The following is a 15,851-nucleotide window of genomic DNA, read 5'->3' as shown; positions in this document are numbered from 1 at the left end:
ATACGAAAATCTAGCCTGTGATGGGAGACTTTGACCAATCACAGGTCATTTCATTGAGAGAGCGTTCCTATTGGCTGTGCTCCGGTCATGTGACCGAAACTTGGCGTTCCTTCAACAGATTTCACAATGGCGGCGGCGTCACAAACTTTCTCATTTTACAGCTAAACCGTGCACTACAAGATGATTCTGAAAACATTTGAGGCGAGAAATAGGCATTAACGTAACATGATTCATATTTGAATAGCGTTGCCTAGTTTGACCGTTTGGTCGGAGTTCGCGAGTGATTGACAGCCGGCTCTCATAGACGGCGGCTGGACAGCAGACCTCAGATCAGCTCAGATCTTACTGCTTGTTTTCCTCCGGTCTGTGAAATCTTGCAGATGCCGTTAGGAGCACCGGAGGACACCAGAGGACACCGGAGGCACATGATTTTTTTCAGGTTACCTGTTTCATGTACTACTGTCATGATATAGTGACCGTTTTATAAAAACAACTTTTTTTAATCATATTTGCTCCAATCTTGCCTACTTCAGCTTTAAAGGACCAATATTAGGGTGCTGCTAACGCTAATTTTGAAAAAAAATGTAACCGTTAACCGACCCTCATTAACTGACAAGATTTGTGCGTTTCACGCAGCGGTGCTATTGTTAGTGCCTAACGAGCCGCCCAGCTGCAAACGAAAAGCCGATGCACAAACAGGTTAAATCCATCATTTATCACCAGCTGCAGTGTATGCGCAAAACAGAAGAAGGAATGAATAAATATGAATAAGTCAACAGAGATTGCTGATAGCGGCCGATACACACGGCAACATGTGAATAAGAGAGTACTGGCACTTATTTTTTTCTACTTCAAGCACTGGTCTTCACTAACAGGAAGTTTTTTTTTCTTTGGTATTTATTAAATGCTCTTTGGTTAATATTTGAAAACAAGTTACTGAACCGAAAGTGAATTTGTGAATCTGTGTTCTTTATCAAAGTTGTATTCTCGGCACGCTGAACCCGGTTTTAAAATGAGTTTGTGTCTAATTATGTCAAGTTAAATCAAATAGTCTCCTGTCTGCAGGGTGGACTGAGGCTTCAACAGGAAAAGCAGATAATCTACTCTAGTTCTTATCAGAAGAAAAGCCTTTGCTGAAGATTGTAGTTTCTTTTGTTGTAGCTACCACTCTCTCCACCACTACCACAGGCTGTCAGTCACCACTGTTTTCATGACTCTGTTTTCACCGCTGATAACCAGCAACATCATTCAGCTCATTTGAAATCATTTCCCTTTCAGTATGGCAAAGTATGTGTGAGAAGAGATTAAACAACTGACACTAAAGAGTTGTGTGGCGTTAGGATTTGTTTGCCTGATCCGATACTGTGTTTAAAAGTGTGAGTGTGCCGTGTGAGTGTATTGAGGATGGTGATGATAAAGGTGGACTGATATCTGTGTGACTGCATGTGATATGTGTGTGTGTGTTAAAAGATAAAGATGGGAGATCCCTTTGAGTGAGCTGCTGTGTTGAGTGGCTTTATCTGTGTTGGGATATGTGGAGAATGTGTTTGATGTTAAAAACAGCAGGAGTGTGTGTGTGTGGGAGAGAGAGACAGAGAGAGTGATGGAAAGGGAGCTTGGACAGATGTGTAGAAAAATTGAAGTTAATTTGTCATCTTGAATTTTTGAAAATACGTACTGTCCAGTGACACTGTTATAAAATATAAAAGTGGGCATGTCTGTAAAGGGGAGACTCGTGGGTATCGATAGAACCCATTTTCATTCACATATCTTGAGGTCAGAGGTCAAGGAACCCCATTGAAAATGGCCATGCCAGTTTTTTCTCGCCAAAATTGAGCGTAACTTTGGAGCGTTATTAATTCTCTTTCGCAACATTGAAATATGACATGGCTGGTACCAATGGATTCCTTGGGGTTTCCAGGTTCCTATGATGCCAGTATCTTCACTGTAGCTTTAAAACAGAGCCCTCTACAACCTCCGCAAGACAGAACAGCGGCCGGGCCCACTGGCAGGCCGTCGGATTTCTAAGAGGTTAATTGAAAATCGATACAGCGTTCTGGAGAATGTATCGCAAAACATAATATCGCGATACTCATGTGTATCGATATTTTCTTACATCCGTAGTGCATACATTTAAAGCATGTGTATTTCTTACCTCATGTATAATTTGTATTTGCCAGTTGAGGAGGGGTTTTCCTGGGAACTGCCCAGTTTGACCAGTGCTGCTGTTGGTTGTTGAGCAGCTGTATCTTATCTACTGGAGGAAACATTGCTTTGCCAAAGGGCATTTCCACAGTACTTATTCCTGTCAGGTGTTCCATGAGACTCCACATTCCTGATGGGTTAAACATTCAGCAAGATGATTAGATACTAGGGCTGACAATCCATTCAAATATTTAATCGTCATTAATCGCATTACTGACCATAGTTTTCTATTCTGTTCAAAATGTACCTTATTGGGAGATGTGGGCAAATATGCTTGCTTTATGCAAATGTATGTATATATTTATTACTGGAAATCAGTTAACAACAAAACAATGAAAAATATTGTCCAGAAACCCTCACAGGTACTGCATTTAGCATAAAAAATATGCTCAAATCATGACATGGCAAACTCAAGACCAATAGGCAACAACAGCTGACTATGACTTGCCCCAAAACTGCATGTGATTATCATAAAGTGGGCATGTCTGTAAAGGGGAGACTCGTGGGTACCCATAGAACCCATTTTCATTCACATATCTTGAGGTCAGAGGTCAAGGGACCCCTTTGAAAATGGCCATGCCAGTTTTTCCTCGCTAAAATTTAGCGCAAGTTTTGAGTGTTATTTAGCGACAGGCTAGTATGACATGGATGGTCCAATGGATTCTTAAGGTTTTTTCTAGTTTCATATGATGCCAGTATCTCCACTATAGCTTTAAAACTAAGCCCGCTACAAACTCTAAAATGTCGGTGGCCAATCAGAGTTTTATGAGGTTAATTCAAAATCGCAAGTTGCGTTAATGCGTTAAAGAAATTAGTGACGTCAAAAAGAAATTGCAATAAGCCATTATTATCGCGTTAACTTTGACAGTCCTATTAGATACTTAAACAGGTATTCTTCCTGCTACACTGATACACACTAGAATTAGTTTTTTAGAAAGTCACTGAGTGGGTCAGCACTGCTCTTTGACACCGCTGATGTGTCCACGGGCAAAGCAGTGAATGCCCTCCAGCCTCAGCTCATCTGTTTGTAACCGATCGTGACCTCTGACCTCCCCGTGGAGGACCACACAAGGAAAAAAAAAGAATTTACCCGCAGGAAGCAACAAAGATTATTTGCATAGATTAGCAGCTGATTCAAAGCATGACTGTTCCAAGAGAGGAATTTGGTTTTGTCAGAGAAGTGTCGTGAATAGTTCAACGATGAAGCTCTCACGCATCACCTGTCTGTATGATACATGGAGATGACGCAATGCAAGTTGAGATCCAGTAGATCACTTGTCAATCAGACATAGTGCTCATTGTCTTGTTTGTTCAGTCACTACTCACGCTCACCCACAACCATGAAACAAACGGTATCACTGATTGTTTAGAACGGACAAAAGGAAGATTCTTCACGAAGTGGAGTACAATCAGATTTATTCTTGAAAGTTGACCAAAGCTACTGGTGTATTGTGTTCAGCCGATAGTGTTCAAGACAGGAAACAGAATGTCAATAAAGTCCTGAGCGGGACTCTTAGCTTTGCTTTTGTTGTCTGTGTAGCAGAAGAAGGAGGATTCTCTGTCATTTGTCAAACTGGACAGCACACCTGGTGCCTGTGTAATGAATGAGTTGTTCAGGCAGGCGAATTGCAACACAGAGTCGAGCGAAAGATGACAGGGACACATGGAATGTTTATGTGTGTGTGTGTGTGTGTGAGTTATGTAAATGGATGTATTATTGGCATGCAGACCTGGTGGAATCCTAAAGCACCTGTTTATTTGAAGCGTAACAGGATGTTATAGCTCATTTAGATTCCTCTTTTAGGAGCTCGTCCGACATTCATACATTTCTTTTCAGAAGACGAAAAAGCGTCTACATAGGTTGTTTGTTCGACCCACATGAGCGCTTCCTAAATTAGCGCCCTTACCGGTTAATGCAATAATAACGCATTAACGCAAATTTGTTTTAATGCCACTACTTTCTTTAACGCATTGAGGCAACCTGCGATCTTTAGGTTGTAGCGGGCTCAGTTATAAAGCAAGAGCGAACAAACTGATATCATATGAAAAACCTAAGGAATCCATTGGTACCAATCATGTCATACTAGCTTGTCGTGAAGGAGGCTAAATAACGCTCCAAACTTGCGCTAAATTTTGGTGAGGAAAAACTGGCATGGCCATTTTCAAAGCGGTCTGTTGACCTCTGACCTCAAGATATGTGAATGAAAATGAATTCTATGGGTACCCACAAGTCTCCCCTTTACAAACATGCCCACTTTATGATAATCACATGCAGTTTGGGGCAAGTCATAGTCAAGTCAGCACACTGACACACTGACAGCTGCTGTTGCCTGTTGGGCTGCAGTTTGCCATGTTATGATTTGAGCATATGTTTTATGCTAAATGCAGTACCTGTGAGAGTTTCTGGACAATATTTGTCATTGCTTTGTGTTGTTCATTGATTTCCAATGATGATTATATACATACATTTGCATAAAGCGAGCATATTTGCCCACTCCCATGTTGATAAGAGTATTAAATACTTGACAAATCTCCCTTTAAGGTACATTTTGAACAGATAAAAAATGTGCGATTAATCACGATTAAATATTTGAATGGATTGACAGCCCTAATCTTTGTACTTTACATTTTGAAGTCTACTTTATTTTAATTGGTCCATTTTTCGTGTTTCTTAAGTCAACAACACACTAAACGTAATTTTTGTCTCTCCAGAATCTGACATTATGCAGTCAAACAAGGTTACATTCATGAAAATATACCAGCGTCTGCATTCATTGTGACATTAGTAGACCAGAATGCATTGCAGAACATGTTAAACATGATATGTGTTAAACATCAGCATGCTAATGTATTATGTATTTTGCTCAAAGCACCACTGCGCCAAAGTACATCGTCTCAATGCTGCTAGCATGGCTGTTGACTATTAGTCTTGTATTTTCAATGGCAGAAACCCTGAAAAAACAGTATAGCAGTGCTGCTGTGGCATAAAAATGGTTGTTATATTTTGAGATGAATTATTCATCAATTTGTTTTACTTGTTTAAACAGAAATTACATTAATACATCCTGCTTTTTGCCTGAATGCAACATGTCTGGCAACCACTGAAAGGGGGCTGTCAAAATGCATTCTGCAAAATGTAGGCAAATAGAGTTAAGTATATAGAAAGTAGTGAGAACACGTCATGAATATAGTATTTAATGTACTGAACATGGCAGATGAGTTTGGGGAGTATGAGAATTTCTGAGCGTGGATTTTTTCCGTACATGATAAGAACATAAATTCATCCTTCCTCCACAAGGCCTGGTGCCAGAGATCTAGCAGAGACACATTGATGATTTAGGTGGCCCTGGTGTCCTCACTTAACCCTCTGTAGATGTGAGCACCGGCAAAATGTTCTCACTTAAGAGGGTCGTCCTCATCTTGCTCTCCTTGTAACCCACACATACACACACACACACACACAGTAAAGGGTAGTTCTTGAACTTGTCGACAGCCACACACACTACCATTTACACTTGAACACTCAAGTATGCACCAACCGAGCAGCACCATAAATATAGAAATAGTTTGGCGACAGTTGTAGGAGGGCAGGCAGGCCTACCCACACACACACACACACACACAGAAACCACAGTCTGGCCAGCTGCTATGGGAAGAGGAGAGGTTTTGAATGGGAGCGACAGCTGTGGATTCCTCAGGATGAAGGAGGGAGAGAGAGAGATAGGAGATAGAGAGAGTAAGGGAGGGAGGGAGATAAGTTGGAGAGGGAATGAATGTTAGTGAGAGCAGGAGGTGGAGACAGAGAGAGAGAGAGAATGGCAAAGAAAGAGAGAGACGAGGAGGAAAAAAAAGAGGTGGAGTGTGAGAGATTTGTTTTTCCTTTCTCCTTTTAGGTACTTTTAATGACTTTTTTCTAGGGCTGTCAATCGATTAAAGTGGTTAATCGCGATTAATCGCAAATGAATCACACATTTTTGTATCCGTTCAAAATGTCGCTTAATTTTATAAGATTTTGTCAAGTATTTAATACTCTTATCAACATGGGAGTGGACAAATAGGCTTGCTTTCTGCAAATGTACGTATATAATCAATTAACAATACAAAACAATGACAAATATTGTCTAGAAACCCTCACAGGTATTGCATTTAGCATAAAAAATAATGCTCAAATCATAACATGGCAAACTGCAGCCCAACAGGCAACAGCAGCTGTCAGTGTGTCAGTGTGCTGACTTGACTATGACTTGCCCCAAAACTGCATGTGATTATCTTAAAGTGGGCATGCCTGTAAAGGGGAGACTCGTGGGTACCCATAGAACCCATTTGCATTCACATATCTTGAGGTCAGAGGTCAACAGACCGCTTTGAAAATGACCATGCCAGTTTTTCCTCACCATGATTTAGCACAAGTTTGAAGCGTTACTTCACTCTAGCTTTAAAACTGAGCCCACTACAACCTAAAAAATCACAAAACACAGGACTTTCCCCAAGGAAGCCACTTTTCATGTCCCTTGTGAATCCAAAAAGTTGACCTTGACTTATTTCAACTTACTATTGTTACGGAACTTGCGTACTTAATAAACGTCACCTACATATGTTACGAAACAAACATAATTATTTTACGTAACAAATGTAGTTATTTTAACCAAAACCACAATCTTTTCCTAAACCTAAGTAGTTTTGTTGTCTAAACCGGTTCTGCACTGCAGTGGGCTTTCACAGGCACGCTGATTGCTCGTGTGAACGCACAAAAAAATTAGATATAACTTTTTGAAAGATATCATACGAACCGTCATAAGAAGATAGGATGCACTATATGTCTACAAAAACCTCTTCTTTTCTTTTAACAAAATGACTTAAACTTTTACGTTATGCAATAAAATCAATCACTATCTGATTTAAGAATGACTGATAACATGTTTTGACATTCAGTGTTACACACGCCGTTCAGTCGGTTGTGTAAAAGTATTGGGGTCTGATGGGAGAGAGTCATAGAGAGCTTCCAGAGTAAAGAGCATGTGATCCTAACTGTCAGTTTACCAGACTATTCATAGAGATCCTGTGTTGCACAAGGCGGATTTAGCAACTCTGTAGATTTTTATAGTGAAAACACCCTCACCTCCTGCACCTTTTACTCAATTAGAGTAATAATCACTTCAATACTGATATATGTGTTTTGCCCTATACTAAACACTGATTGTTATAAACAACAGTGAATCAAAATTATTCAAAATTGTTGCTCTAAACTCTAGATGTCTTGTTGGTCTTTCCTTGGAAAATGGTTTGGTTGCAATTCCAGAAGAACAGATCCTTGTTTTAAACAAATAAAACTCATCTCGAGCTGCTACACCCGACATGGTTGAACGGACAAAGAAAACAAACAGCACCACCTACAGAAAGGTGTCACATTGGCGCAACGGGTTTGATTGGCAGGTGATCTCTGCAGACACATCACACCACTACACTTCCCCAAAACTGAAGTAAGCAGACTGTAGCATTGCAAAAGCAGTACCAGTCAGCTGAAATGACCCATGCCGGGAAATAGTTTCTCCCCCATAATGTAAGCTATTAGTCAGTGATTATAATCGACCATATATATACTGGAAAAACAAAGTTTGGAAACTTGTGTTTGGTGGATTATTTCTCTGTTGTTACAATGCTAATGGTCATTGTATTTTACATCGTTGGAAAGCCTGTTTATTTACCTTCGCAATGATGTCCCACTTGTAAGGATCATGCATTTGTGGGATGAGCAGCACAGCTGATTATGTAGGTAGCGCCCAAGAAAAATTTGCCAAAATGCTCCGTCAATGGTAATCAGTGTATTCTCCTGTTGGTGTTGACTCTTGTTTTGAGTTGTTTGGTGGATTGGATGATTGAACTCTCTATCAGTAACAAGGAACAAACAAGACATATTGGCTATTTTACACTTTATTCATTTAATACAATATGTCAGGAGCCTCAGTAGCATTGGAAGATCCATACGCAGCCACAACAGCCTGGCACCTCCTCCTCATGCTGGTCACCAACCTGGTCACACGTTGCTGTGGGATGGCGTTCCATTCCTCAACCAGGATTCGTTGCAGGTCAGCCAACGAGGTTGTGTTGGTCACTCTAACACGTACAGCACGCCCAACCTGATCCCACATGTTGAATTGGGTTGAGGTGTGGACTCTTGGCAGGCCGTTCCATTCTCTCTACTCCCACATTGTGGAGGTAGTCTGTGATAACCCTGGCTCTGTGGGGGCAAGCGTTGTCATCTTGGAGGATGAAGTTAGGTCCCAGATTGTGGAGATATGGGATCGCCACTGGCTGCAGAATCTCATCCCGATATCTCCCTGCATTGAGATGGCCTTCAATGTTGACAAGCCTTGTTTTGCCAGTGAGGAAGATGCCGCCCCACACCATGACACAGCCCCCACCAAAAGCTGTTACTCCATCGGTGCTACAATCAGCATAGCGTTCTCCGCGTCGTCTCCATACTTTGACCGTGGCGTCCAACTTTTGCAGACAGAACCTGGACTCATCACTGAACATGACATTCCCCCACATGTTCAGGTTCCATTGTCTGTGTTGTCGACACCAGCGCAAACGGGCCTGACGGTGAAGGGCAGTCATTGCAGGCTTCCTGGTAGCCTTATGAGAATACACTGTTTAGAGCATTTTGGCAAATTTTTCTTGGGCGCTACCCACATAATCAGCTGTGCTGCTCATCCCACAAATGCATGATCCTTACAAGTGGGACATCATTGCGAAGGTAAATAAACAGGCTTTCCAACGATGTAAAATACAATGCCAATTAGCATTGTAACAACAGAGAAATAATCCACCAAACACAAGTTTCCAAACTTTGTTTTTCCAGTTTATATTATAGGCTATTGTGTCTGCACCCCGCTATATATTTGAAAAAATAAAAACATTGGAAACGCTTCGCATTATTATGTTATGGCAAATTTAAAGGAATGGTTTGACATGTTGAGAGATATATTTGTTCTCTTTCTTGCTGAAAGTTAAGGTCTTTGCACACCAAGAACCTATTTTTCGTATGCTTTTTTTTTTTTAATCCATCATCCGCTAAAAAACGTTACGCACAGAAAACTTGCTCACTGAGTCTGGTGCGTTTTATTATTCAATTTGTTGCGAAAACCAGACAAAACTGAATTAATTATGTAGGTCCAATGGATAGTGCTAGTCCCAAACGGGACGAATGAATGAATGACATTAGCAAGAATCTGTCGTTTAGCTGCCTGGAGCACAATTACTACTGTGTAATCTTTAGTACATCCTTTGTTTTGCAACCATGCCTGACTCTGAGCTGTTCTGCAATCACCTATCACAATCTATCTTTAATTTCCGCATCTCTGTAGTATTGTATTTCTTTATCGTAAAGTGCTTTGTTCTGGGAGACGAAGTGAATGTTTATCATGCCATTTTAGATGATGACGTTTCCTCGGACGGTGGCTCTGAGTGATCAAACAACACTCTTGCGCAGAAATCGAACTCGTTCTGAAAACTTTAATGACGGATGAAAGTTTCAGAGCCGGTGTGTAAACGTGATTGACACAACGTCAGGTCGTATTTATTTTTAAACGTGTGACAATTTTGGGACGGAAAATACGGACTTGGTGTGCAAAGGCCTTTTAGATGAGAAGATCGATACCACTGTAACTAATCTGTTACATATGAAGCTACAGCCAGGAGACGCTTAGCTTAGCTTAGCTTAGCATAGCTTAGCATAAAGACTGGAAGCAGGTGGAAACAGTTAGCCTGGCATGCCTGCCTGAACATGCACCGAAAGCACGCACGGCCGGCAGTAAACAAAGCATGAAGAAGCTCGAATTACAACACACACAGAGGGAGAGCGACTTCATTCTATGCTCAGGTAGACATTACTCCTCTATATCTTTACATAGCAAATAGTTGCTACTATATTATTGCTCTGGCTATATGGATAGAGCACCTTTTAAGTTCCTTACTTATACAAGTTTGATTCAACCCCATTCACTCCCACGAGCAATTGAAACACAATTTAACTGGATTGTCAATCGTTTACTTGGTAGTTTTCCATGTTCCTGTAATGGGTGTGTTTGTGAGTGATGTGTGTGTTCAGTACATTAGTGTGCTGTCTTCAGGGCCACTGTTAGTCATTAATCGGAGTCGTTAATGGGTGTCAGCTTTTCACTAAAGCCATACATTGAGGGCAACGGGAACAGTGATTTGGGAGTCGGTGTGTATGAGAAAGAGTCGGTATTGTGCCGTGTCAGAGAAGCCACGGCCGTTTTTAGTTTTACCATCCGAGCATGTAATCCAGTGGGGAACTTTACTGCCGTAGGGCTCGAGGGCACTGCGGCAGCAGCGTCACAACAGCAGCAGGGGGAGGAGAGGGGAGGAAATGGGAGTCTAAACTCAGCTCTTAAACAGGAAGCCACCCTGCTTCTCTCATTGTTGTGTTTTTATAGACTCAACTTCCTGCCGGCCCGACCACCCCCGTTACCGTGGTTACAAATCCACGTTGTTTATGGGATGGATTGTAAAGATCCTGCAATGGCAAAGAGCTGACGGTCGTCACTGACCAAAGTGTGACAATTGAAATGATTGTAGTGTAAGAGAAGCTGAAATGCAACAAGGTCCTTAAACAGTTATTAAAGGTCTTATATTTCATCACATTATAAATTTCTTGTTAACCGTTTTCTTAGTCTGCACATTTAGTTTCAGGTTGAATGACTGCACAGTTCTTCATTTTGATTTCAATTTAGATTTGATTCCTAGGCAGCATTTAAAAGAGTTAAACACTTTTTTAAAAAAAAGCCTTTTCTGTCTGTAGTCTGCAGATACTCCCCCAGACAAGGTGCTTCTGTGTGTGAATGAAATGATGAAATCAACAGTTTGGTGTCGGACAGCAGCGTCAACAAATACAGACAGAGAGATAGAGAGAGAGAGAGGGAGGAGAAGAAAGAGAAGGAGTTAAAGAAAAGAGGATGTGGCCGACAGTAAAAGATGACTGGAGGGGAGTGGAGCTCGCTGTCTAATTATAGATCCTGCTGTGAGCTGGCTGAGGCAGAAGTGCTACTGGGGTTTTCACACAGCTGGATATTTACAAGACAAACACGGGTATGTGCCTTTGACATTATTTACCGTTTATTCAGTGTGTGTGTATGTGTGCAATCTGTTGTTTCTGTGGACATGTATATCTTGTGAATGGGGAGGTGAGACCTGTTGTGTCAAAACTCCTTGGATCTTAACTGCGCTCTGGAAGCCTGCTGTGTGTGTTTGTGAGTGTGTTGAGCTGTGATGAGAGAGAGAGCGGTAGAAAGAGACAGAGAGAGAGAGAGAGAGAGAGAGAGAGATATTCTTTCTTGTGTTAATTAATTCCTTTTCTGTCTGTCTCACTCATTCTGTGAGACTCTTCTTGCACTGCTGTCGCTACTACACTTGTTTTAACAGCAGCAACACAATACAAGAGATGTACTCTGTGTGTGTGTGTGTGTGTGTGTGTGTGTGTGTGTGTGTGTGTGTGTGTGTGTGTGTGTGTGTGTGTGTGTGCATGTGTGTGTGTGCGTTTGTGTGTGTGTATGTGTTTGTGAGAGCCTGCTGACCTAACAGACAGTGGCCTTGGATGTTTATGGAAACTCAGTGAGGACTTAGGAAACTGGACCCATGCTGCATTATATATCAACCTTCCTCTGTTACTGTCACACACACACACACACACACACACACACAAAGCACGTACACTCACAGTCCTCTCCGCCGTCACGCACACACACTCTTACATGCACATGCACACAAATGTATGCACGTATCTATGTGTAAATGTCTAATACTATTATCAATTCTCTCTCACACACAGCGTGTTTTCCATACAGCAGATGACTTGAAATGCACCTTTAATGTGAATAGGAATGTCCAGTGTGGGATCGGTTGCAGGGGGCCACTGACATTGGCCTGTGTGTTGTTGCACAGTAGCTGCGTCTGTTTTGGGAACGCTGCTATTTTGGGTTTGTTTAGTGTCCCACACTTTTGTTCCTATGAGAAAGCTGCTGTACTTCTAAATATCTAACTCCTAGATGAATGTTCTTAATTTTTTTTTTTTTTTGCAAATTAAATTAAATTAAATTAACAACTTTAAGATCAAGTTTGTAGCAATGACTTAAATTGCCCAAAAGAAAATGTCCTAGCGAGTTATCCTGTTTCAACTGAACTCCCTGCAGTAATTTATCTGTTGTCTGTTTTCTAGATAAATCCCCGAATACCTCTTGTCATGATTAATGGAGTCAGAACCAACCGTCTAGAGGAAGGTCAAAAATGCACTTTCAGCATAAAGTTCAGTTTTTGATTTCATAAATCAGGAAGTGAGGAATAGTAAGATCCTGACAGTATACAACTCAATTTGGTACCAGTTAAAGCAGGGGTAGGCAGTATATTTTTGGCATCATATGGCAAAAAGAAATTCCATAATAATCTTTCAGCATATTGTAATTCAAGTGGTACCCCAGGGTGGGCAGTTTTCTGGAAAAAGAAAACAAAAATTGAAAATACAGCCCTCATCCTGCAGCTCTCCCCTCTCTGTCCTAAGCCTCTCCCACCAGACGAGCGCGGACATGCACTAGTTTTTTGTTTTAAGACTAACAAAATATCAGTGCTCTGTTATGCCAGATAAATATTTGATCAGAAAACGGAAACTTTTAAACTTATTTGCTCAAAGTTGTTTGCTATAAATTTGTCAAGAACTGACTCCAAGAACTGACCATTTCACATCCAGTCCCATAATTCCTGCTGCAGTGAGATATTTTTTTTTTGCAGATTATCAGGCATCTTCACTTGTTTAAGAAAAGCCAGACTTGAACCCGTGGCTTTGACCCTGCGTTTGTTTGCTTTAGATGAAATGGGAACTGTTTTCTTTGGCAAAGAGCTGGAAAGACTCGCTGTAAACTTGGATCAGTAATTGTTTGGAACGAACACTCTCTCGCTCTCTCACTCACTCACACACACACGTGCACACACACAGGAAACAAATGACAAAATCAAACATGTTTTAATTGCAGTGGCACAAAGAAAGAGGTAAGAGATGCAGCTCACTTTATGCAAATAACCTTTTCAACACACTGTACACACAACATGCAACAATACACATTATAATAACACAGCTGCAAGCCACTCCAATGTTGAGGTTAAGAGAGTGATAGAGATGGAGCCAAGATGCTTGTCCTGTCAGTCCTCTCCCCTCTGTCTCTTACTCCATTCTTTATCCCTCTTTATTTTCTTTCAGTCTGTTTTTTTTCATCTGCTCTTCCTCCCTGACTCTTCTCTCTTGATTTCCCTCTTTCTCAGACATCTAGTAACTCTGCTTATGAGTTTCCCTCGCCTGAAATGGCTTTAATTTGCATCAAAGTCTTTTTTCGTACTAACGACCTCACAGATACCCCGAGGTAATGACATCTTTATCTACTGAAAGTAGCTGCTGTCGCCTCTAAAAGGTGTAATGTGATTTCACTCACACACACACACAGAGTACAGTCAAAACAGATGAAGGCGTTATGCAGCTATATTTGGACGTGTGTCAAGACACAAAATGGTGGCGTCTGCTCGGTCGGTTGTTGACTTTGTACAGAGTGTCTGTCACTAGTGGCACTATGCTGGCTGTCAGCTCTCCTTCAGTGTGCAGACAGCGACTAGACTTATCTACAGGTTGTTAAAGATTGCTGACCAACTTGCCTTTTGACTTCCTTCTCTGGTCTGGTCTGTCCCATTTTTTCGTTTTCTTATTATTATTTTTCTGATTTTATTGGTCATGTTCTCTCACACCGTGTGTCTTTTTCTCTCCTCACCCTTTTCTCTCTCTGTGAGAGAGAGAGAGAGAGAGAGATAGAGAGAGAGAGAGAGAGAGAGAGAGAGAGAGAGACACCTTTTGTATATCCTTGTCTTACCTGTAGAACGAGTCCTGAGTCGAAGCAGGACACTAGTTCAGAATGAAAGAATAGAGAGGGGAGGAATCAGCAGGAAGGGATTACCAAATGTCATGCTGTGGGATAGACTATCTCTGTCAGTCACACACATGCACACACATACATATACATGCACAGAGTATTTCATGTTGTCTGCACGGAGCATAAATACATGTGCCTGTAATCTACCTAATCTGTCAGATAAATCAGCACATTCCCAACGGCCTCTATAACCAGACAGGCTGTATCACACTGCGTCGTTGGTGATTTCCATAATGACGCACTGACACTCCCACATAATACTCACACACACACACACACACACACACACACACACACACACACACACACAAAGTCAACCTACTGTGCATTGTTTCAAGAGGAGCTGACTGTACCTGACATCAACACCTGTGGTTCCTGCTGGTAACAATAATTGCTTTTTGATAACACGTGTGTCAGTGTTCTGTTCAACATTACCCACCTTGAGCAGCTACTGTCAGAAATACAACAGAAGAAGAACAACTCTTACTGTCTCTCTATTAAACGGTTTTGTCTAGAAGGTAACCCACAATTTGGGAAACTCTTGCGAGATGGTTAAGGTTAAGCATCGACCTGGAATAGTTAAGGTTAGGATAGGTCATGGGGCAGCGAGTCTCGCGAGAGTTTTGCACGTTTTTGCAAGTTTTCACAATTTGCAGGTTACCTTCAAGACACGACCCTGTTAAACTGTGGGCTTAGTTGTGCTTCACTTCGTTTCAGTGACAACCCGGTCTCACAGGAACGCGTATAAATACCACAACATTACACTGACATTCCGCTTGTCATGAGTAGCATGAGTAGCATTTTAGCCTTTTTGCGTGTCATTTGTATGCCACGCAAACCTCTGCAGTTAGGCAAGAAAAACACTTAGTTAGGGTAAGGGAAAACGTCATGGTTTTGCTTAAAATAAATACGTCAGCTGAGTAAAACTAACTCTTGCTGTAGCATTTATACGCAGATGCGTTTACCGGATATATGCCGCACAAAAGACATGCCTAAATCAAGACAGGCGCTCTATAAACACCTTGCACTTCATCGTGGCATTTATATGCCTTTTTGTGCAAACGGGCTGTTAGTAAAGAAGACTATAGATGTCAACAATGTAATACTGAACACATGACCATGTTGTCTTCTGTGTTATGCGTCATCACGTCCTTTGTGCGCACTCATCTTTTCATGTTGCATACCCTTGTTCACGGGTATGCAATTTGGCGGACCCAGCTAATAACAATGAAAACTATATATAGAGAAGCAGTTACAGTATGCAAAGAATTTGACTGGCTGTAGCTGAATAATGGCCTCCATAAATAGTATGAAAATGGGTTTGATGTAATGCAAATTTTAAAAGGAGAATAACTTTAAGGACATCTTTGAACACCAACATTTAATCTGAACAGGACTGACACATTTGGTGTTTTCTATTTACACCAGTGATGACACTGATAGTTGTAAAGGTTGGTGTTTTTTTTAAGTCTGAATTTCCCACAAATCCTGCAGCGTCCTGACCCACCTCAACCAACAAAATATATGGCAGCTTTAAAATGCAGCTGATGAAAATTCCAAAATAATGCAGTTTCAGTTGTCGAAAAAAAGTTTGAAACTACTCAATAGTGATGCATGTTTGAAGTACAGGTACAACTCACACTCTCATAATGTTTAAGC

At 41.2% G+C, this 15,851-nt stretch overlaps 1 protein-coding gene across 5 annotated transcripts in view; it reads left to right on the top strand.

Moving 5' to 3' along the window:
- Positions 1-15,851, top strand: part of hdac7a (histone deacetylase 7a) — an 84,723-nt gene that overhangs the window by 31,395 nt on the left and 37,477 nt on the right. Inside the window, exon 1 of one of the 5 annotated variants that reach the window (XM_074642875.1) lies at positions 5,943-6,059. The exons of 3 other annotated variants lie outside the window; for them this stretch is intronic. In XM_074642875.1, the coding sequence (XP_074498976.1) occupies positions 5,975-6,059 (85 nt within the window). In that variant the 5' untranslated portion in view covers positions 5,943-5,974. Of the gene's footprint in view, positions 1-5,942; positions 6,060-11,174; positions 11,317-15,851 lie in introns of those variants that run through there. One more of the 5 variants, XM_074642879.1, reaches the window with a different exon arrangement.

Source organism: Sebastes fasciatus, chromosome 8, assembly GCF_043250625.1.
Source record: "Sebastes fasciatus isolate fSebFas1 chromosome 8, fSebFas1.pri, whole genome shotgun sequence".
NCBI classification, from domain to species: domain Eukaryota; kingdom Metazoa; phylum Chordata; class Actinopteri; order Perciformes; family Sebastidae; genus Sebastes; species Sebastes fasciatus.
Note: the sequence above shows the minus strand (reverse complement) of the source record. Positions and strands in the feature narration are given on the sequence as shown.